Here is a 22,562-nt window from a genome sequence, read left to right as displayed (position 1 = left end):
GCTGTTGTACTGGACTGCATTTTCTTGAGAGCTGTTTCCACTATTCAGCTGCAGAAAGGAAGAAGTTGTGGGTCGCACACGGGTCTGTCCATCAGCGTAAGAGCGCAGCGGTAACCCTGTGCACTGTTTTCACTATTCAGATGTACTCATGTACATAAAGAGGGAGAATAGAAACACTTTTCAATATAATGGAGTCCAGTACAAGAGCTCTGCAAACTACAACCTTGATAATAAACACATAATTAAATTCACACAGTCTCCACAATGTCAACACAAACTGAACATTATAAAGTTTGTTAAAAGGCAGAATGTATGGCAGAGCTGTTGCATTGAGCTGCATTAGACTGGACAGGTGGAGCTGATCACAGAGTGTACGTACCCCACGTTACATAATCTGACAATGATTTCAATAACGGCTTTACACTTTGTGTCCTTTTCTGCTGTATGTGACAGTATTTTTAACATCTTCTTATTCCCTTTTCATCGTATATATAACTGTTTATGATCTTTTTTCCTCATTTATTCATCCATATTTCATCACTGGTTGCAGAAACATTAGGACAACACAATCCTATTGATTCCGGCCATAATTTTTCAATATACTGTACCGATTTCAAAATTCTGACACACCAAAAAAAAAATCCTCAGAGCAATGGATAAGCAAATGTCCTCAGCTGTTTCAGATGTTTTTAAGCGTTCTGTGTAGCAATGTGGTAATGTGGTACAAACTGAGAATCTGACCTGTCAAAATGAAAGAAAAAAGACTGAACAGGTTGAAACTGTACTGTAATAAAACCTGCTGTAACCTGTTATGGCAGAAATTGCAAAGTAATGTAAGAGCACAGAGCATGATGTGCTCATTATCACACATTAAAGGGAAGAAAGTGTTTTTTAAATGACACTGGCATACAAACTTTAATAATGTGATACCACTAAAAGTTAAATAAAGCATTTGCCTATACAAAATAAGTCTATCTCCTTTGACCTTTGACACTCGGGTTCAACCAAGGGCTCCGCTTTTGAACGCAGATCCTCAGATCTCCATTCATGTGTGTATTCACAAAACGGCTCTCAAAAAGTTCCAACTAAAATATGAACAAGTCACAAACATAACTCAAAGAGAATCACATTAGGAAGCTGCGGTCTAATTTCTTTTTAACGCCGACTGCTAACATTTCAAAATAGAACTGAATGAAAAAAAGTAGGTCTGGTGATCCGGAAAACCCGGAACGTCAATCCAGTAGATCCACTTCAGCTGCAGAAACCCACCGGATTAAGTGAGAGTCTGCTGGCAAAAGTGATATAAACTCCCACGGGACTCGCCAAAACTCAACAGTCTCTACTGGTTGCAGCTTCAAGTTGAGCAAACAACTAGCAATATGTGCCAACTATAAAGGGCATCTGACAAAAAACAGTTTGTGAGTTTCAGAGGAGCAGGTGGCAAAGACAGATTTCCAAAGATGCCAAATATTAAGTTCCAGAGTTGCAGGACCATCTCCAAAAAAAAAAAAAAAAAAAAAAAAAAAAAAAAGAATGATTTAATGTGGCAGTCCTGAAATTCATGAAAACATGTCAGTCAAACAATGTGAACCGGCACAGAGAAGAAACAGTTGACACAAGTGGGAGCTCAAAAACAGAGCCATATGGACATTTGAATGAGTAAGCAACGTAAAACTACAGCTTCAAAAAAAAAAAAAAAAAAAATCACAGCAGAACCGAATGAATATTTCTGTGACAAAATCTCCACAAAAAAACATTTCATCATGCGCTTCACAAAGCGGCGTGATGACGGGGCCGCCGTTCACAAACCATTCAACACCCAAAAATACAACACTCGGAGTATAATACACAAAAACCCGTAGCCTTGAGCGACGGAATAAAGCGACATGATCTGATGAATTAAATTTCACCCACAATGGAAAAAAAAAAAAAAAAAACAGCTGTGTCTGCGGATCAAAGGCTAAATGTCAAAAAAGCACAAACATGAGAGACAATCTGCAGGAGCCGTGCTGTTGTCCGCAGCTCTGTCTTGTGACATTTGAAATCAAAGCGCTCGAGCACACTGCATGCCCTTTAAAAAGCTGATCGTTTTAGCTGATATGTTAAGTGCACATTAAATCAGCGAGCCAACTATTCTGAGGGGTTCGGCGGGCCCCAGCGGCTCCACAGAGCAACAGATCCTGACCTGGCACATGACTCACTGACCGGCTATATTCCTAAAATATTACAGAACAATTTGGCGATAATAGTCCAGTAATTTTAGGCCAAAATTGGGGTCAACCTAGGACAAATTGCAAGAGAAGCAAACTCAACTGATTTTGTATCCTCAGTTTGTCCTGAGTGAGGGAAAAAAAAGTCCCAAGAAATCCCATTGGTGGAAAGTTTTGAAAATCACCTATTTATAACTACATATTACCAAAAAAACACTGTTTTTAACACACAGGGGAAAGGGGTTCAAAATTTTACTTTCAGATATCACTATAAAAATTCACAAGTTGATTACACACACAAAGACAAGAAAAAAAGTAAATTACAAGTTTTTTGAATTATTCTGTTTGCACATGCATATCACACATTATCTGATTTGATATGCGCTAATAAGGAATATAAGGAATAAATGCCAGAACACATATTTAAACAGTGAATTAAAAGCTTACTATATATATAGTAACCTTTTAATTCACTGTTATATAGTAACCTTTTAATTCAAGGTTACTGTATACATAGTAACCTTTTAATTCACTGTTTAAATGTCTCTTCTGGCATTAATTCCTTATATTCCTTATTAGTGCATATCAAATCAGATAATGTGTGATATGCATGTGTAAACAGAATAATTCAAAGAACTTGTAACTGACTTTTTTTCTTGTCTTTGTGTGTGTAATCAACTTGTGAATTTTTATAGTGATATCTTAAAGTAAAATTTTGAACCCCTTTCCCCTGTGTGTTAAAAACAGTGTTTTTTCGTAATATGTGGTGATAAATAGGTGATTTTTAAAACTTTCCACCAATGGGATTCCTTGGGACTTTTTTTCCCCTCACTCAGGACAAACTGAGGATACAAAATCAGTTGAGTTTGCTTCTCTTGCAATTTGTCCGAGGTTTTTTCATAAAATGACTGGACTATAACTGGAATGACTTTAGCCAGTTATTCAGGGATTTGAGAAGCTAAATGTGACGGCTGTATCAGATTGCTAAGTTGTCTAGACCTGTGCCTCGTGGTCTTCCTTTGTTTCTCCCTCCCCATTTACTTGCTAATATGTAACTCTTCACTCGCAGCTCTCATGTCCTGGAAAACTAAGATAAGCCCAGGCACGGACTTGTTAATTTCAGGCGGCAAGACATTCCTTGGTATTCTTTATGGGGGGGAAGGGCTGATCTGAGCTCTGGACGTCTCCCCGGTTGTTTCATGTGCATACAATAGTGCAAATTTTCTCTGACTCTCTGAGATGTGCGGGGCCAAAAAAAAAAAAAAAAAAAAGTGAAACACAAATCATTTTAGGGATTCACACGATATTCCTATGCTACTATTTTTGCAAGCATGCACCCTGTAATGAAAATACTTGGAATGCAGTAATTGAAAAATCAACCGTGCTGTGCAGTTTAAAATGGGAACAGATGAAAGGCGCACACTCCTTTTGTCGAATATGTGCTGCCTACAGCTCCGTAAAAAGGAGACCAGATGACTCTGACTGATTTACAGGGCGCTGTCTGCCTTTTACAACGAAATAGGCCCGGCTTTCACTTGCATTACAAGTCACTTGATGATACCTCTCCCTCAAGAACTGCAACTGGAAACCATCTTTTTTTAGCCACTTGTTAAAACCTGACTTTTGAAGAGATGTACTGTAAGTGCTTGAAGAGAACACGGAGTGGAGTCTTCTCTTGAATAAACCATATATGGGCTTTGGGTTGTCGTATATTCTCGGAGTTTGCTGAGATGCAGCGAGGCAGGCAAACCTGTGCACATGCAGCACACGCCAACGCCATATGTATTTGTATGTGGAGCTGAGTCAATGGCAAATATCACAGTAAATCCCATTCATATGTAGATTAAGCTGCATATCCGTCCACAGAGGCTACCTACTGCATTTGAGCCCTCAGAACTTGTCAACACAGGCTGTGTTTAGAGAGTGAACTGCACATCAGCACATTAATGCCACCGCTGCAGGCGACAGGAAGCAGATTGAAGTCATGCCCCCGCTGATCCTGGGACCAACACAGCTCTTCTACCTTTCATCTCCTTCTGACTGCTCTTCCCTTCCATTTCTCAACCAGATGACTCCTCATATCCTGCCTATCAGGCTCCACTTAGGGAGGAAGCAGGTGGTGGCGGCGGCGGTGGTGGCGGTGAGGGGAAGCTGGATCCACATATTGAACCCCCAAAGGATTTCATCAGCACCTTTTATGAGACGAGAGCCGCGATAATCTCAAGACACACTCCTACCACGTTTGCAGGGAGTGTATAAATGAAAAACCTCCTCGAGAGAGTTCGCTTCAAATCGAGTAACGTATTTAGTTTCCCTTGTCTGCGTTTCCTTTGCACGGTGTAATGCTGAGGATCATAATGAGGGGAGCTGGTATTTTTCCTGGTTGATATCATAACATGCTAATCAAAAAAAAAAAAAGAAAAGATAACAGCCTGGAATCAAAGGCAAAGCAGTTATCAATTAAAGTGCGGTTGCGGTTGGCGTCGTGATCCAACGTTTTAGCAGTGCCAGGTTCATCATCAGGGAGGGAGGGATCAGGCGGCTGACAGAGAGATGGCGGCTGTGTTGTGTGTATGGGTGCCTTTATGTATGTTTCTGCATGTGTGTGTGTGTGTGTGTGTGTGTACAAAGGAGGCTTAACCTGAACCAATCAGACTTGAATCCCGAGAACCAGGCTCAGCAGGAAGGACCAGTGATGCTGTACCTGTCAGAGGCTTGTCACTGAGCAGGGCTGAGCGCTGCAGTGCGGGCCCACCGCTGGGATCCAGGGGCCAGAAACGCATTATCCAGACTGATTTAGAAAAATTGAGAAAAAGCCTCGCTGCTGTGAGCAGAGACGTGTCAGAGCACAGCCAACACAATGGACTTCTGCTCCTCATTTTAGAAATCATTTTTCAAGATATTATCAACCAATGATTTTATAATTTAGAGCTGTATAGGGTTTTCAGGCACTAGATGGGCTGGAGCGCTTTTGTAAGAGATCCTTTCCCCAAATACCTTCCATATGACTATTTCTGCCGTATTTTGTGAGACAGTTCTGAGACACTTTCATTTCCCTGAACATTTCGTTTTTCAGTTATATACATATATATTTTTAGATATCGCCCAAGCCCTAACACACTTACATCGTATTTCCTGTTATCACCATTACTAGAGAGCAACGTGCATACATTTTCTTTGTTTCTCAGGTTTTCCAGGTGGGAGAAGGTGGAAATCCTGACGGCTCCGAAAGCTATCACAGAAATGTGAGACGTGTCTGCGCGGCTGACTTTCAAGATCGTCTCGGCGTGTAAAGAAATAAGCTTTCCTACCACAGAGGGAAGAGGAGAAGAGGGGCTTTGAATAAACCCCTTTGTGGTTTTATCTGAATCAAGGGAATGCATGTGTCTGTGTGCTTCCCAGGTTATCGGCGCTTGAACAACCTCTGTTCTGCTAGAGCGACATCCTAAGGCAGGAATGACGACATCTCTTCAACCCAGGAACAAGCCCGGGCCTGGGGTTTCCATACTCTTTGGGAATTTGCCTTTCCTGTGTTAACCTTGGCTTCACACACTTATTTTGGCAGCTGGTTAAGAGAGACAGAAGGAAGGATCGGGGCCGGGTTTCCCTTTAATTTCCAAGAGGGAAAATGAGGGCACATTCAAGAAGAGTCCCCGATGCTTCCAGCCTGCGACATCTGATTCTGCTTCATCTGAATTCCACAAAACGCTGCAATGTTTTCCTAAATGAACATGAATTATTGCGAACAATTTCCCACAACATCCCTCTTTCCCTGCAACGAGAGGCACACGGGGGAACGCAGAGGATGTGTTTTGTAACTGTTAAACATGTTTGATTGTTTGCAGAGGAATAAGAAATCAATAGAAGGGTAATCTCCGCTCGAGCAACTTAAAGAGGTCACGCGCACCCTTAAATAAAAAACCACGGTGGTTGTGGGTGTCGGTGCGCAGTTTGTTCTGTACTGCGCTCGGCGTCTGCGCTCATCGAACAAAACGAGACGGGTGCAAGACATTTCAATGCCAAACAAAAGGCGAAGATCCGAGAGGTGAATATGAAGTGTCAAAGAGCAGCTCGGTTTATATATGATATCAGATATGCTTATAAAACGTTTTCCACCAGTATGAAATATCAGTTTAAAAGAGATGAGTGTGATAACGAAGGGCCACCTGCCCCCGCACGCACACACACACACACACACACAAGCCTCGCAACCACATCTGCTGAACGGAGAACACTGGTACCAGTTAAACACAACCAACTGCTGCACTGCAGACCTCGCAGAGAAAAAATATGACTCAAAGTTGAGTCGCTGAGGATGTGTGGAACGAACGTGCCAGGCAAATCACACTCCATCTAAAACGATTAGCCTAAATCTTCTCTGTAATTCAGTTTTCATCCCCAAAGTGAAGCAGCTGTTACCCAGGAATAGCTCTGTAATCAGCACCCAGATGTTTTATACAACACCCCCCCGCCTCTCTCCCCTCCCCTCCCCACAAACAATAAAATGACTACCCGGTATTTTATTAGCTGCAGTGCAGATGGGCTGCGAGCAAATCTTTACACCCTAAAATCTCTTAAAACAGGACAACAAGATGGGCTATGTAATTTCCTGAAGCTTTGCAGTGCGGTCTATTACATACCATGCACACTGGATGCATGAGGCACCTTTGCCATTGGTCCCAAGGACGGAGGAATGTTATACCTCCCAAGGAACGGGTAGGGGTGACAATTACATTAATAATGGGATGGTAACACACGGGGAAATGTGCAGAGTCATCACTGTGCTGTGATGTAGGTGGTATACCATGCACAAAGACTCACGACGGCGTGTGAGTGCATGCTCTCTCTTACTTTTGCTGTGCTCTGGCACGCCATAGGGAGAGAGATAATCCCCTCTAACCTGGGATTAGAGAGGAGGGGAAAAAGAGGCAGATGAATTCAAGAATGCATTCAGTGTCACAGGCGATTACACTCCGATCACACGGAACATGCAGATCTTCCGCGCCGCGGATGGGGCTGCAACTTCAATTCGGAGGATTGCCATTTGTCACTCATGGTGACCTGAATTTATCTTGTTTCATGAGGCAGAAATAACAAACACAACACGCCTGTTGAGCTTGGCTTTGCAGCCAGGCATCGGACACTGGAGAGGACAGGAAAAAAAAAAAAACAAACATTCCTCTCTGCTTCAGGTGCTGCCATGGAAAGAAAAAAAAATGTTCAAGTCAGGAATTTGCTCTGTGGAGCCATTCCACTACAAATCTGAATTCTGAATCTGTGATATTGATTCTCAAACTTTCATACTTTACACATTAAACAATATTCACTTCCCAAATGGGAAATGGGAGGAACTGTGCGAATATGACCTTCAAAAGTAGCAAATTTTTATGAACTGAGCAATCAATGATCTTTTTTTCTTCCTCCTCGGCTCTCCAGCAGAGAGTGAGCAGAGAGGCGGAGGGGTGGTCTACCTGGAATGAAAAACAAAGGCAACAGCAGCGCGTCTGTCAATAGAAACATCCCTGATGCTGACTGACTGGCTGGATTAGGGGCTGGAGGCAGACGGGGATTCAGCTCCACAAACAACTGCCTGGAAATGCCAGGGCTTGTGTGTGCTCAGGTAAGCTCACCTGAATGCACCTGAGACCTCGGGAGACAGGCCGATGGCTGGAGATCACCGAAACGCAACAATTAAGTGACTAAAAATGACAGGCGCAACTCCCCCCCTCCCCACCCCGACACACACACGGCGCAGAAAATATCCATTTAAACAAGTCGTTTGGTCTCAGCTTCAGCGTTAACATCTTGTTTTTCTTAACACATGAAAAATCTTGCCAGTATGATCAGATAATTCCACTTGTTTCCAATGCAGTTTCTCTTGTTTCAAGTGTTTTTCTGGGATAAATAGTACAAATAGTATAAAGATGTTGACACAAGGCAGAACAAGGCAGATCAGCCCACTATTAGCAAAAAAAAAAAAAATGACAATTCATACAGGGAAATTCTGAAAACAAGCTGATTAGCATTCAGAACAAGTGGGACTTTCTTATCCCACTGGCAGAGTTTTTCCACTTGTTTTAAGAAAAACAATATTTTAACACTAACTATGAGGCTAAACGACTTGTTAAGATTGAGGTTTTTGCAGTGTACAAGCACAAACACACACACAGCCACCAATCCTTTTTTCCCCAAAGAGGCACTTTCTAATTAATTAACGAGGTTCTTGATTCAGGCATCAGTTTGTGACTTCCCAGGACAGGTGTGATTTCTCAACGGCGAACAAGACAGCCACAGACTAATGTGTGTAATTTTAGTCTTCAGTGATTATACATTCAAAACCTTGACAAGTTTGACAAACAGCAAGATGCACAAATAAAACCTCCGTCATCTCATTCTGGAAGAACTCAACCACCTCCCTCGCAGCGACACAGACCCGGAGTGGCAGTTTCATTGAACAAGCACGAATTCGCAATAGCTGCGACCAGGTACACACATGCATTCACACACACACACACACACACACACACACACACACACACACACACACACACACATAAGCTGGGTTTCCATCCACCTATTTTTATTCGCATTTTCAGAAATTGCGGAAAAAAAAAAAAAAAAAAACTTGGATGGAAACGCCAGAAATTCGAAAAACGGCCGAAAATTTGCAAAAAAGTTTTTACGCTTGGAGGGGGCGGATTTCTCAGCGTATCGATACAAGAAAATGCGACATTTTGCTGTGGAAACAGGTTTTGCGAATAAACGATGACCGGATACTTCGTCACACTTCTACGCTATTAGTTATTATTATTATTATTATTATTATTATTATTATTAGTCTCTTATTCCTTATTTAGGATGGTTCGGTACGAAGTTAGTAACCAGACTTCTCCCAAGAGCCACAAGTTCAGCAGGAATCTGTCCATGATCAGCTGTTGAGTGTCAGCTGAGTGTTTGTTGTTGTTCAGTCGACACACAGACGCTATCTGATGACATCATCTCACGGCGCACTCTTCTCCCAATAATCGCAAAACAAAACTAACGGAATCAGGCATAAATTCGCATTATCTTTTGCGCATTTTGACAAAATTTGCTAAAAAATTTCGATATATTTGAATGGAAACCAACACACACAGTCAAAAACACTTGACCTCCAGGGGAAATTTCAGCCTCACAGGTAGACAGTTGCTATAAGGTGGGCACAGCTTTGTGGACCAGTGATGGGACGGCCCAGCAGAACAAGCTGGCGGGGGCTAACCCACACCACTGAAAAGGAACCTCTGCACAGTCCAGTGATGCCTCCCATGACAAACAATTCATGAACACAAACACACACCTTCACACACCTTCACACACACACACACACTTGACCTCCACTCCAAAATCCAGCTTGTGAAGGTGAAAACTGTGACCACGAAGGGACGGGGAAATTTTTGCGGCCCAGCCAACCGATCCAGCGACCGACCGACAAACAGAACGAGTGATAGAGCTGCTGGTCACAGAGAATCACAGAAGAAATTCACTAAAACGAGAGGCACAACAATCAGTTGCCTTCTTTTTACGGTCCCACCGACACATCAAGCAGATAAAATTGTGTGTGGAATGCAGAGTATCTGAAACAGTCTGAAGTTTGTTCCAGCACAAGTGGGTTATGAGTAGCTGTGCATTAGTCATACGCAGTGAGGAACCTTCATTCATTGTGACACACACCAATTAAAAAATGACAAGCATTTTGGGATACAGCCTAATTGCTATGTTGTTATTTATGGTGAAAAGCCCATCTGGTCTCTTTATGTAGCCAACTTAACTGAGTTAAACAGAAACTTCTCTTGAAGTTGAAATTACATAAGCATAAGTCATGGAGCTGAACATAACAGTTCACCAAGGTTTAACATTTTCCTCAGCGAAGGCCTTCTTTCCCTTTTTCAAGAAAAAACATCATCGATATGCAGCCTACTCAAATAAAAGGTCGTTATCACACTATCTTTCCACGTACAACTGTGCCAACATTTACAGTTAAATCACAACAAGCCAAACAGCAGGAATATCACTGCCAGGAAGAACCAGCCCCATGGCGGTTCCCTTTAAGTCGGCCAACACTATGCCATCTACCAAGTCAGTGCATCTAACACAGGACTAAGATCTCAACTTCAACAGTGTGATCAAGCTTGTGGTCCGATGCCAACCTGCTCCAAGCATTTTGATAGAGCGTAATGAATGACTTGGCTTTTTCCATGCCTTCCCCTACTTGTGAGAAAAAAAACTTGCAAAGAGTAAATTAGAGCTGCAGTGCCCCGTAATGAGCGCAGACTGTGAATTGCTTTATTTTTGAGTGGCAGTGGAACCAGCATCAATCCTATAACAATCAGTCGTGCAGGGCACCGGTCCCAGTACAGTGCTCTCAGCAACTTGAAGCAGAGGCCACTGAGGTCACAGTGATGGCAGAGTTTTCAGCTTCCAGCTTTGGCTAAAGCCTGAAAGCCTGTCTGTTGATGTCTAAAGCAGAAAGCCAAGAAATGCATAAACAGACATTAAGCATATGCATACACTCAAAACAATGCACTCATTCAGTTTCATTCAGTTTGTCAAAGCCACTAGGCTAGGAGTCACAGTGAGGTGCCATGATAAAAAAAAAAAGTTGCTTTTAAATCTAAAAACGTACAAGTGCATCTGGTAAATAAATATCCAAATGAAGCTGAATTGAGGAGGAAAGTGTTTTTTGCTGCTGAACATGACTGAGTGCAGCTGTACACCATTCAGCTCCTCCCCAACACGGCTGTTCAAAGAGTTGGAGGCTCTGTCTGGGGATTTAGGGCAGCCACCAGCACAGCTCAAGTCTTTAAAAAAAAAAAAAAAAAATGAAACACTCAATGACTGGCTCACAAGCTGCACTGCAGTATGTGCAGGGCATTCCCCTTATGGCTGGCAAATCTCTCTATCAATTTGTCAAGTCGTTTAGGTGCCATTGTGTAACACAAATTCCAGTTTGGCGTTTCACACTTGAACTTTCTTTCCAAAGAGATTCCAGTGACTCACAGGCGCAAGTTTGATGTCAGCAGACGCGCAAAGATGTGTGTCTGACCTTTCCATCTTCATGTTTTAATTTGTTTGTTTTGATTAATGAGTATATAACCAGGACAGAGGAGAGAGTGGGAGATATGTTGTTATCCAATTATCAAGTCTAAAACTGACATGAAAAGATTGTTGGGAGTGGGGAAACAAGCTAATCTAATTGTCAGTTTTGGAAGATAAACTACCAGTGCGGGATGTAAGAGCATCTTCAATTTTCGTGTGTGTACACTGAAGAAAGAGGGAGGGAATGAGAGAGAGAGAGAGAGAGAGCCCATAGAGATCCATGATAAATTGAGCCAATAATAAGTGGATTGACTGAACTTGACTCAACAATAAAGGGACTCTGAATGGGCTTGACAGCTACCAGCAGTTCTGATTAAGTATTGGCATTCAGCATCAGCTCTTGATAAAGCGCTGTTGCCCCGTGCACTTTTGTCAACGCTCTCATTAGCAGCCCATTCACCTGTTGGCATCGCTGTTAACCTGTCTGTTATTTCTCTATAGCTACCGATTAGTCCCAGGTCGAGAGATGAGAAATTGCTTTTAGGGGCCCACTGAGGTGCATTGTGGGAAAAGAGGGCCTCTATCAGAGAGGTCCTTTGTGTTCACTCATCACCATCAAGGATAGCAGAAAGGACTCGCTGTCAGGCAGGCAAGTTCAACTAATCGGCAACAGCAGCATGATTGATTCGAAGCATTCACTGAGCCTCTAATTGGTTACATATGTAAAAGTGGAAGTCTTAACTAACTGTTTTACTTACTGGAGTAAAAAAAAAAAAAAAAGAGGCCCCTGCATGGAAAAACAATGGATCGTAAAGCTGGGGTGTCAGAGGCCTGAACTGCCTGGTACATTGCAGAGTAAATTGATGGGTCCTTTGTGAGGCCAGAGGATAAGCCCCTCTCTTATCAACCTTTGCTGTTACTGCAAGGATTCCTCTATGAGGAGTACTGCCCTGGATACCAACATAAAAAGTTAATGAATGTGGCAGCCCTGATATAAAAATGTTGTTATTTTTTTCAAACTACCAGCTGTGGGGGAGATAGATTGAGTATGATACAGAGAAAAGGTTATGAAAAGCGTACCAGTAAAGAAAATTTCCTCCTGTGACTATCTTATGCTATTTCCCAAACACTCCCTCTTCGATTTTCACTGCATGCCTATTTCAGCCTTTTTTCATGCCCAGATGAAAAACTGTTCAAATAAGTAATGTCTCTGAAAAAATTCTGCCATTCATGCATGCACATTTTGAATAGTAACAGTGAATTTGCTATGTTAGACATTTTATGAAATGCATAAAAGACCTTGCTTTAACTTCCTAGCAAAAGATGATTTTGATGAGGATCAAGTGGAGACAAGATAAGCCAACTCAATATTTCCACCTCATGGAGAGGTTAGCCAGCATGACAAGGATTTCAGCCAGAACAGTGTGCTAGCTACAGAGCAGAACTTCAAGAAGCCAAGATTTTCTGTTTAATCCTTACCCACTGCTCACTCCTTTAAGCCAATAACATTCCTCACCGTCACTCACATTAGCTAATTGGAAAGATGACACAATGCTGTCTAAACAGCCTGTAAGCACATTATATTTGATTATTTAAGGAAAGTAACTTACCATTGTCCTCAATGGAGAAATAGAAAATGTCGTTTGTAGCATTGTCACCATCTCTCAGAACATAGCATATCTTCATCTCATCAATTTCAGCTGAAAAAAGACAGAAAGTCATGCTTACATAAAATCAGTGATATCTTGTCAATTAAGAATTCTCATCATGTTATTTGACTTGGTTGACAAAAATGGCACGAGGCCAAGCTTGTTGAGCTCAGTCCTAAAAGACCAGATGTCACATAAGCCCCAGTTTCAGAGGTGAGCCAAGACTGATACATTTTGTGCATGTGTATGGTGTTGAGGGTGATCTGAGAAGAGAAACTGCCTCGTAACAAGCCTTGTATATCTATGAGGCTCCCGAATGACACTGAGTATAAAGAATATGGGCTGTTCTGGAGCTACATCACTGTGGTCTGTCTTACCATCTTGATAGTAAGGCGCTAGAGAGGGTTCTTTACAGCCCCAGATCTGAAAGATTGTTAAGTTTACAGGCCGTGCTGTCTTCAATATTTGATGTCAAAACATTTCCCTTCAAAGAGGCCGACGCATAAAAATGCATAGCCACAATTTTCAAATGCCCAGGAGATAGTGGCTTTATTTATTGTCTGTTTACCCCTGTGAGAACTCTTAAAATATTGAACAGGCCTCCTGAGGGAAGCAGCTTACAGAGTGACTCAGTAAATACAAGCAGGAAGTACATGGATATTGACTGTACACTGATCTCGCTACCCTGATATTTAGAGTTTACCAAGACCCCCCTCTGGTCCATTTGCATTAAATATAACTTCTGGAATTCTGTTTGCAAAACTGATGGTATGCTGTCACACATAACATGTCACCCTTATGCTGAAACGTTTGCATGTCCACAGGATCTATGATCATGTCAATAATCGCCTTGTCTGTTTTTTTTAGAAAACATATTACAAGTACGTACAAATAACCATCACTTCTCTGCCAGAGTGAGATTAGGCACGGACTGAAAAAGCACTGTACTTGTGAAATCTGGTCAGCCTGAGGCGTTGGCATACTTCATCTCTGTAAATAGTCAGTCTCTTGAGTGAAAACAAAAACCTTTGTTTTGAAGTCAGCTTTTTTCAGACTTCAAATGGTAATGCAATTAGTATAGTGAGGAAATGTTCAATGGCCTTGAGAATTAGTGGGCTTTAACACCTCTGGGAATTAAAAATGATCTTCAATTCAACATGATACACCTGTGTAGTACAATACAAATCTAACACAATGTAATGGTTTCATAACACCGTTTAAAATGCAGTTTTCTCTTACCTTGGGTGAAAGTAGTGATGGTGGCATTTCCTTTGCCAAGGTTGATCAGGTAGCCATGCTCTGGGCCCACAGTAATCTTGAAGGTCACAGAATCATGCAGGCTATCTCTGTCCTCTGCCTTCAGGGCCTTACTGGTAATCATGAAGCCAAGGTGGCCAGTCTCCAAAACCCGCAATGTGGGCGCACCCTTGTTCACCACAATCTGTGGCACCCCGTTATCCACTGAGAACACAGTAATCTTCATCACCTGAGGTTTACGAGTTTCAAAGACTGTATCGGGAAACACATAGAAGTCTGTGTGAGTGCCATCAGTGACAGTGAAGGAGAAGCTGTCCTCAGCGCTCTCTGTGCCATCATGCTTGTAACTGATCATGTTTTCATTCAGATCCTGTTTAGTAAAGGAGGTGACGGGCCGGGTGCTGTTAAAGAGAAGGCGACCATGAACGGGGACTTGAGTGACTGTGAACTTTAAGAGGCGGTCTACAGTGTCTCTATCCTCTACTGTTAACTCAAAAGGTGTGATAAGCTTGTTCTCGCCCTCTGTCACAACTAGGCCATGCACTGTTACCACGGGTTTTTTATTATCTACGTCTGTGATGGCGATGCGGAATGTGCGAAACACTGGGTTGTAGCCGTCTGTCACCTCAAATTCAAAGCTATCCATTTTCACTTCATCGTCTGCAGTGTGAATGTAGTAGATTTTGTTGCCAGCAAGCTGCAGCTGTGTGAAGGACGTGATGGGCATCCCAGGAGTGTCTGTGCACTCCAGGTGTCCTCTCATTGGCGCTCTGGTGATTGTAAAGACCAAATGCTCATCCGGGCTGTTGTGGTCACTGGTGCTGAGCAGGTCCGTGGTCAGGGTCACCCTGCCACCTTCTTTTAGGGACACACCTTTACTGACCACATCTGGGAAAACCATGTCAATACCACCCACTGTGACATAGAAGTATCTGTCAATCAAAGGATTAATGCCATCGGTCACGTCAAATTTGATGAGATCGCGAATCCCTTCTTGTCCATTATGAACGTACACAATCAAACCCTGGTCCACGTCGTTCTGTGTGAAGTTCATCCCTACTGTGATGTTTTGTAACGTCCCATAAGGCGTAGTCTTCTGTAAAAACCCCTGACCAGGCCCGTAGCGAATTATGTATGTTAATGTGCTGTCCTCAGAGTCTAGATCAGTAGCTTTTAAAACATTGCTGTTTATGACTTTCACATCACCTATCTCGATTTCAAGGCCGTCATTGATAGCCATCCTTGGGGTTTCGTCATCCACGGGGATAATCATAACTATTACTGTTTTCTCTATGCTGAACTTTCCGTCTGTGAGAACAATATCAAAGCTGTCCTCTGTGGTCTCTGAGTCATCATGCTCATACACAATGCTGGAAGCCTCCCTGATCTGATCCAAGGTGAAGTTAGTGACTGGGACAGTGCCTGTAGTCAGTTGATTGAGAATAAATCCATGCTTGGGAGGTCGGGTGATAATGAATGTCAGCTCATCGGAGGGAATATCTGCATCAGCACCATTCAGAATGGGTGTGTCGATGACTATGTTCATGCCCTCCATAACTACAAACTCTCTCATGAAAATCTCAGGCTTTTCATCATTAGAAGGTATTATGGAAATAGGGAAAAAGTGCCTTTCAGAGAAATTGATGCCATCAGAGCACCTGAATGTAAACCTATCCTCTACTGGTTCCACTCCTTTGTGAATGCTTTGAACATAGTAAATGTGATTCTGTCTGATGTCTTTGATGGTGAAAGCACTAATAGCTGTTCCGGACCTGGATTTTTCCGATCCTGGCGCTGGAGAGATATTTTCTACATATCCTGAAGTTGGCTGTACTATGATTGTACAAAGGAGGTCATCATTTGGAGTGTCGACATCGTCAGCGCTCATGTGACGGATTTCAATGGTGTTCTTTTCTCCTTCAACAACAAAAAACTGCGGGCCCACAAAGACCTCTGGGGGCTGGCTATCCAAAGGAAGAATAGTAACATGCACTCTGACACCAGTAATCTTATTTCCCCCAACAGTCCACTCATCAGACATGTCAGTTAAAGTGAGATTGAAAAAGTCCTCCTTGGTGGTCAGGCCTACTTCCCCACTGGTATGAGCATAAACTACCAGTCCATTTATAATATCAGCCTGGGTGAACATGCCTGATGGGACACCGTTCACCAGGATTTCACCTAACACTGGCGGGTCCTCCACAATGAAGGTCAAACGGAGGTCATCTGTGTCCTCATCCCTTCCCTGAATGACATTACTTGTGATTTCTGTTGCTCCATTTTCTAATACATCTATAAAGGAGCCAATTGTGCCAGCTGGGAGACTTATAGTTGGGGTCTCATCATCAATGGGCTTCACGGTAATCTTGATCGTAATTGGGACAATGTGGACACCATCGCTGACATCTATTTGTATCGAATCAGCCGTTGATTCATCTCCATTGTGGATGTAGGAAATTCTGCCATTTCCAATGTCTTCTAGAGTGAAAGCGTCGCCTTTTGTCATGTCTGTGAATATAAACTGCATCTGGCCGTGGAGGGGAGGCTGGCTAACAGTAAAGGATATCTGTTTGCTGTCAGTGTCCGTGTCTGAGGTGTCTAGCTCAGCACTTGTGATGATATGGGTGCCACGTTCAAGCACAGTGAACCCAGAGTTGATTATCTGTGGTGGCTTGTTGTCAACAGGCTGCAAAATTATAGTGAAAACTCCTTCAACACTATTTCCAGAAATATCCTCCACGGTGTACTTAAACTGCAAAATACGAGTAGTAATTCCTAGCTCAAGGTCAGGAGGTTTGTAAGCAATTTTATGGTGATTAATTTGTGCCTGAGTGAATGTTGTCACTTCAGTGCCTGGGCTTTCAGTTAATACAAGGGAACCCAAAACAACAGGGTTATTCTCATCCGTATCCGTTGGTGGTTGGGTGATTGTGTATTTGAGATCCCTATCTTCTGAGTCCAGGTCAGTGTAACGGAGGAATTTCTTGCGGAAGTGAGTAAGATGATACTCGTGCACAGTCATTTGTAGAGTAGTGCCAGGGTACAGTTCGGGGCTGAGGTCATCAACAGGGAGAATCCTAATGATGAAGGAGCTTTCGCCTGATTGGTTAGGTGGGTCATTGTCATCTTGAACTCTGAAAACAAACTGATCCATGACTGCGCTGGTGCTGTGAGGTCCAACATGCTTGTAAAACAGTTTATCATCAGTAATATCCTGCTGCAGCCATTCAGTAACTACTTTCTCGTACATTTCATCCTCTGCATTAAACCTCCAGGTTGATGGGTCCTCCGGGGCCTCAGCCTGGCGCAGCAACACTTGCCCAATAGTTGAAAAGGGAGACACGATTGTGAATTTTATAGTAGAATCCTCTGAGTCAATGTCTGCTGCACTGAGCATGAGAGAGGAGATGGGCATCATTTGGTTTTTGAATAAAACCAAACCGGTGTTTGCATTGATAATGGGAGGCTCATCATCAGTCGGTACAACGGTGATGGGAAACAGAAACTCGACCTCATTTTTGCCATCAGTCATCCTGAAAATAATATTATCACTGTATGTGTCACTTCCATCATGTTGATAGATGACTACTCCAGCATCGAGGTCAGCTGGGGTGAAAAATTTCCTCCTGGAGCCCAGAACAGTTAGGTCTCCATGCCTGAGCCCGTCAATTACAGTGACTCTGACTTTGTCTAAGTTATCCTCGTCGCTGATTTCCAGATTGTGTGAACTGGAGAGAGGCCTGGACTGTCCCTCATACAGCAACTGGCCTGTATTCCTCGTCACCACAGGAGCCAGTGTATTCATAGGCTTAACAACAATCATGAAAGCAAAAGGGTCTGACACAGCCCCCTCTGTGTCCACAACCTCAAACTCAATCTGGAAAATCCGCTCAGTGTCTGAATCCACCGCAGGGGGTTTGTAGGCTATTTTCAAATCTTTGAGGTCTCCTTGGTAAAATGATGTTATTGGCAAATTCCTATCATCAGTGCTTACTATGTAGCCCTCCTCAAAGGACAGGGGGGATGTGATGTTAAAAATTAAGTCATCAGGATTAGACTCAATATCCTCTGCAGCCAGCATATCCGTGGTTATTGCTGTCATTACAAACTGGTCCACCTCCATCATCATCATTGCCACAAAGCTGGGTTTAGGGGCTGTGTTTTCCTCTCCCTCTTTAATTCGTACCAAAATTTGGAAAAATTCCTGCTTCAGCAAATTGCCCTCCTTATCTTGTAATTCCACAAGCATGGGAATATAATCTCTGTTGGGTGATTTCACAGCAAAAGTGTGCTGATAGCGGATATTCTTTGTTATAAATTCATCACAGTCCACCATCTTTCCAAGACTGCCCTCATCCACAAGTTTCCCATACCTAGGCAGTGCGCTGCCACTGGAGAGGGAGGCTATTTTGCATTGTTGTGCGCTTCTATCAAAGGAGAACTCTAAAATCTTCCTATCGATGGGGTTACTCGTACCAAGCAGTTTCTCAACAGTGAGCGGCATATTTTTCGTTAGCACTTCCAGCTGGGTGAAAATGACTTCCACCTCCATCATAAAAGGTATAATAACGGTGTCCGTTTGGGTGTCATACCTGAGTTGTAACCTCACTCTATCCCTTGGCGGACTCCTGGAGCCAAAGTGGGAATACTTCACGTCGTTGGGGCCAAATTCACATGGAAACTTTTTCGGAGACAGATGTCCAGGCCTTTGAGACAAGGGATCATTGTCCAGGACTGTTATGCTGCATCTATCACCGGGCTGAACTTGGATGACCAAATCGTTGATGGGATCAATATAAACTGATCTCCCGAAAGGCACGCGTATCCCATTGTTGGCGACCAATATCGCATCCTCTGACAGCTCGGACCTCAGGGCGTACGATAATCCATAGCTGTCAAAAACCTGCGTAACTGCATCACCTGTCAGAATTACCGCAAACAGAACAAAAGCAGCGCCAGTCCCATGCAGATGCGGGGGAATAATCCAAGCCATTTGTAGTGCGAAGCCGCAAAGGAGACACTCCGAACTTTGCGCATAAACCCCAATTTAAACTTGCGTGCGGCGATTAAAGTTGTAAGAATATAAAACCAGAGCTGGAAAATATCACGCACCTATGCGTACTGAGGTGCACCATTCTCTCGCAGCAGCTGTACACTAACCTAAACTTCATACTCCAGCAAAGCCGGAGTAAGAAGAGTTACGCCCTCTTTCCAGGCGATTGGGTGATATCTCCGCTGGAATGCGTTTGCCAGGTTTTAAATGGATGTGGCTCGTGTCATTCTGGGGAGACAAAACGATACCGCGTGGGTTGGACTTCAGCAGGCTGGCTGAGGCGGAGAAAAGGAAATAAATACTGTGATGTTTTACCTGTGCATGGAGCGTATTTTAAAGACATTTGCCCAGTTCCAGTGTGATTTGACGAACTTAAAACGGGCACAGTGGTGCATTTGTTTTGTGAAACACGTGTGCAGCAGGCTCAAGCTCAACGGGTAAATGTTTTAAAATCATTATTATTTTTTTTTATCTCACCACAGCATGTCGCAGTGTAAGTCAGGCTATCCCTAACTGAGAGAAAGCAATCAGAAGAGCACCTACATGAAAGAACATGGACTTTTTATGTTGTGTGTGTTGTAAATGGGGACAGGCTTTGTCTCCCCCTGGTGGTGCACTATGCGCTGCTGAGGAGAATGGATTACATATCCAGACCTCATCATACTCACTGTCTCAAACGCTATCAACAGTTTCACCTGCTTTTCACCTCCTGTTGAGGCTGTCACATCCCGAGATTCTCATGTCAAGCAGGGAGTGTGTTGCATTGTCTTGACAGAGGAGCCGTGCTCAGTTCTGATGGAGAAAACTGGCTGCTTTTTAAAGTGTGAGAAGAAGACTGCCTATATATCAAACAGCCCCGTTGTCACCAGATGTGTTTGAGAGGAAGAACTGAGAGTGCACTCCAGAAATATGACTGAATTATCCTCTGTCTGGCACTGCAGCCAATCCCTACAGCAATAAGCATTTCCTCACGAGAAAATTCATCCTGCAAAATAGCCCAGAGTACACTCTTATATATCTGAGTCAACAGATTTATTTCTCAGTCATGCAGTGACATTGTCCTATTTCCCGCTACCCTGCTATCCTGCTCTCTCATCACACAGGTCCTCCAGCTGTCAGGCGCTTTCCCCGGCAGAGCATTCTCCTCTGACTCCTGACAAGCCCAGTCATGATCCGTCTCTCTGCACCACTCATCTGGAGATCTAGTGTTGATTAAGAGGACAGCCGTACAGAGATTATGCAGCAGCGCAGCAGGGCAGGCCTAAATGGCTCAATTATATTAAAAGTACATCTGATTCTGGCATGACAAACACTGGTGGGCATGCAGATGGAGAATCTCAGACCGTTTAGAGTGGTTTGTGATAGCGTCGTTAGAGGAGTCATAGTGTATTTACAGGAGTGAGGGAGGCGATTTAATATATGATCACGACACCAAAGACAATCTCCTTTCACGTGCACTGGAGTAATGTGATGATGAGGAATGCAGAGATTGCCATTTCCTCAGTATATTGGTAAAAGAAAAAGAAAAAAGCTTTGCTGATTCTAACACTATTGCGGTATTCATTATGCATTTCTAATCTTTCACCACCATGCCACCGGCTACAGACGCTGCTGTTCTGTCTGTTTGCTCTTACGTAGCCTGTGCACATACCATCCCAGATGTACCCACATGCCCATGCTGCCCTCTCAATCTGTAGTATCCCCTAGAGCTTTTGATTATCAGGAAGAATTTGGCTTAAACTGCACTCTGTGCCCTCTGATCCCTTTCAGAGGATTTTCATTCCATACACAAACTCCTGGGTGCAACCAATCTGTCTGTACGGCCTATAGATCTGCATAAATAACACACAAAACATCTCACAGCTGGCAAGTGTTGAAACCGGTATAGTAGCTGCCATAACAAACCATGCAGTTGAGCTGCACTGGACATTGTTGACAGCGTCCAATTATAAATATAGCCTAGCAAACTGCAAGGCAAAGCCCCCAGGCCTAGACAGCTCCTAGTTACGAGGGAAAATGAAAAAGAAGATGAATAGAACTTTCTGACAGCAGCAATGGCAGAGTGGGAATTGAATCATACCATAACCTTCAGGGTTATTTTTGAGGCAAGGGGAAGTTTGATGATGCTCTGTCGTATCACATTTATATCTAATTTATTGTAAATGACCATTCGAGCATCAAAGATATAGCTTGCTCTACAAAGAAATGAAGGGCATGGTGTGGTGGGAAATACTGAAAAGCCTCAGTTCACTCTTGTATATCGCTTTCAGTTCAGCCAAAGAACGGCAAATACAATGGCTTTCGATTGCTCATGCAGCTGAAGTGTCTTTTGCCGTCGTCGCTGAATACAAACAGTTAAGAATTCAGAGCTAGTCCATTTGAACAAGAACTCTAATGGTCTTTCTTCGTGGCTGTTATCACTTACAAATGATGTTCATTTTTCTTTGCAATGAGAGCAAAATACGTTTCAGCCAGCACTCCGAAGATACCAACTGCTTTGCAAAAAAAAAAAAGAAAAGAAAAGAAAGAAAGAAATCTAAGGTGTTTACTTGAGATTCATCTTCTTCGCTTGTTGTTTATGAGTGTGCTAATTTTTGCTCTCCTCCCAGCTGAATTGCCCGCCTTATCACAGGCTCACACATCAACAGGCCAAAAACTGGAGAGCTTTTATCCTCCCGCTGTCGGTGACACCATTGTTTTCGTAGCATGAAGCTGTGTTAACAGGGATACGCATCATGTAAGGTGCCTTGAGCTCGGGGAAGTTGCATAACCAAGTCAACATGATCCATGGATAATGAGGTGTTACAGGATGGACCATCTGCAAGCTGCCCTCACTGTTGAGTCTCAGCTCCAACGTAGAGTCAGGCAAACTCTATCGTCATTATTTCATCTTTCAGTGATTGGTAACCACATGCTACAGGCGGTCATTTGTAATAATAAATTCATACTACAACTGAGGAGAAGTGTGAATTTTTTTTGCTGGATTGCACTGTTTCAGATAAAGGGTCCAATCAAGTTCCTCTAGTGTTGAAAGCTATACAAGTCCACCTGTTTACGATCAATATAATCAATGTTTTTACTATCTGTTGAGACACCAGTGTCCCTCTCTATCTACTCTTGATAATTGTCTCCCTTGGCATTACCCCGCTGTTTGGCCCACTGTTGCTAAAGTGACTCTGTTCTAACAATTGCTTGGGCTTATCAGGTCTATTTTTGCTGGTGGTTGCTCCCCAGGGAAAATGCAAGCGAGGCCTCACTGATCTCATTAAGGCTATTTTAGTTCATTACCTCTCTGTCAGGGACAATTCTTTGATGGTT

General features: G+C 43.1%; 1 protein-coding gene across 1 annotated transcript in view; it reads right to left on the bottom strand.

Moving 5' to 3' along the window:
- Nucleotides 1-19,228, bottom strand: part of frem2b (FRAS1 related extracellular matrix 2b) — a 70,960-nt gene extending 51,732 nt beyond the window's left edge. The window contains exons 1-2 of the mRNA XM_030067299.1: nt 14,174-19,228; nt 12,896-12,985 (exon numbers count right to left, since the gene is read on the bottom strand). Of these exons, the coding sequence (XP_029923159.1) occupies nt 12,896-12,985; nt 14,174-19,184 (5,101 nt within the window). The 5' untranslated portion in view covers nt 19,185-19,228. The remainder of the gene's footprint in view (nt 1-12,895; nt 12,986-14,173) is intronic.
- Nucleotides 19,229-22,562: the final 3,334 nt, after the last annotated feature.

Source organism: Myripristis murdjan, chromosome 13 (genome assembly GCF_902150065.1).
Source record: "Myripristis murdjan chromosome 13, fMyrMur1.1, whole genome shotgun sequence".
NCBI lineage: Eukaryota > Metazoa > Chordata > Actinopteri > Holocentriformes > Holocentridae > Myripristis > Myripristis murdjan.
The sequence above is the reverse complement of the archived record's forward strand: the minus strand, read 5'-3'. Positions and strand labels throughout refer to the sequence as shown.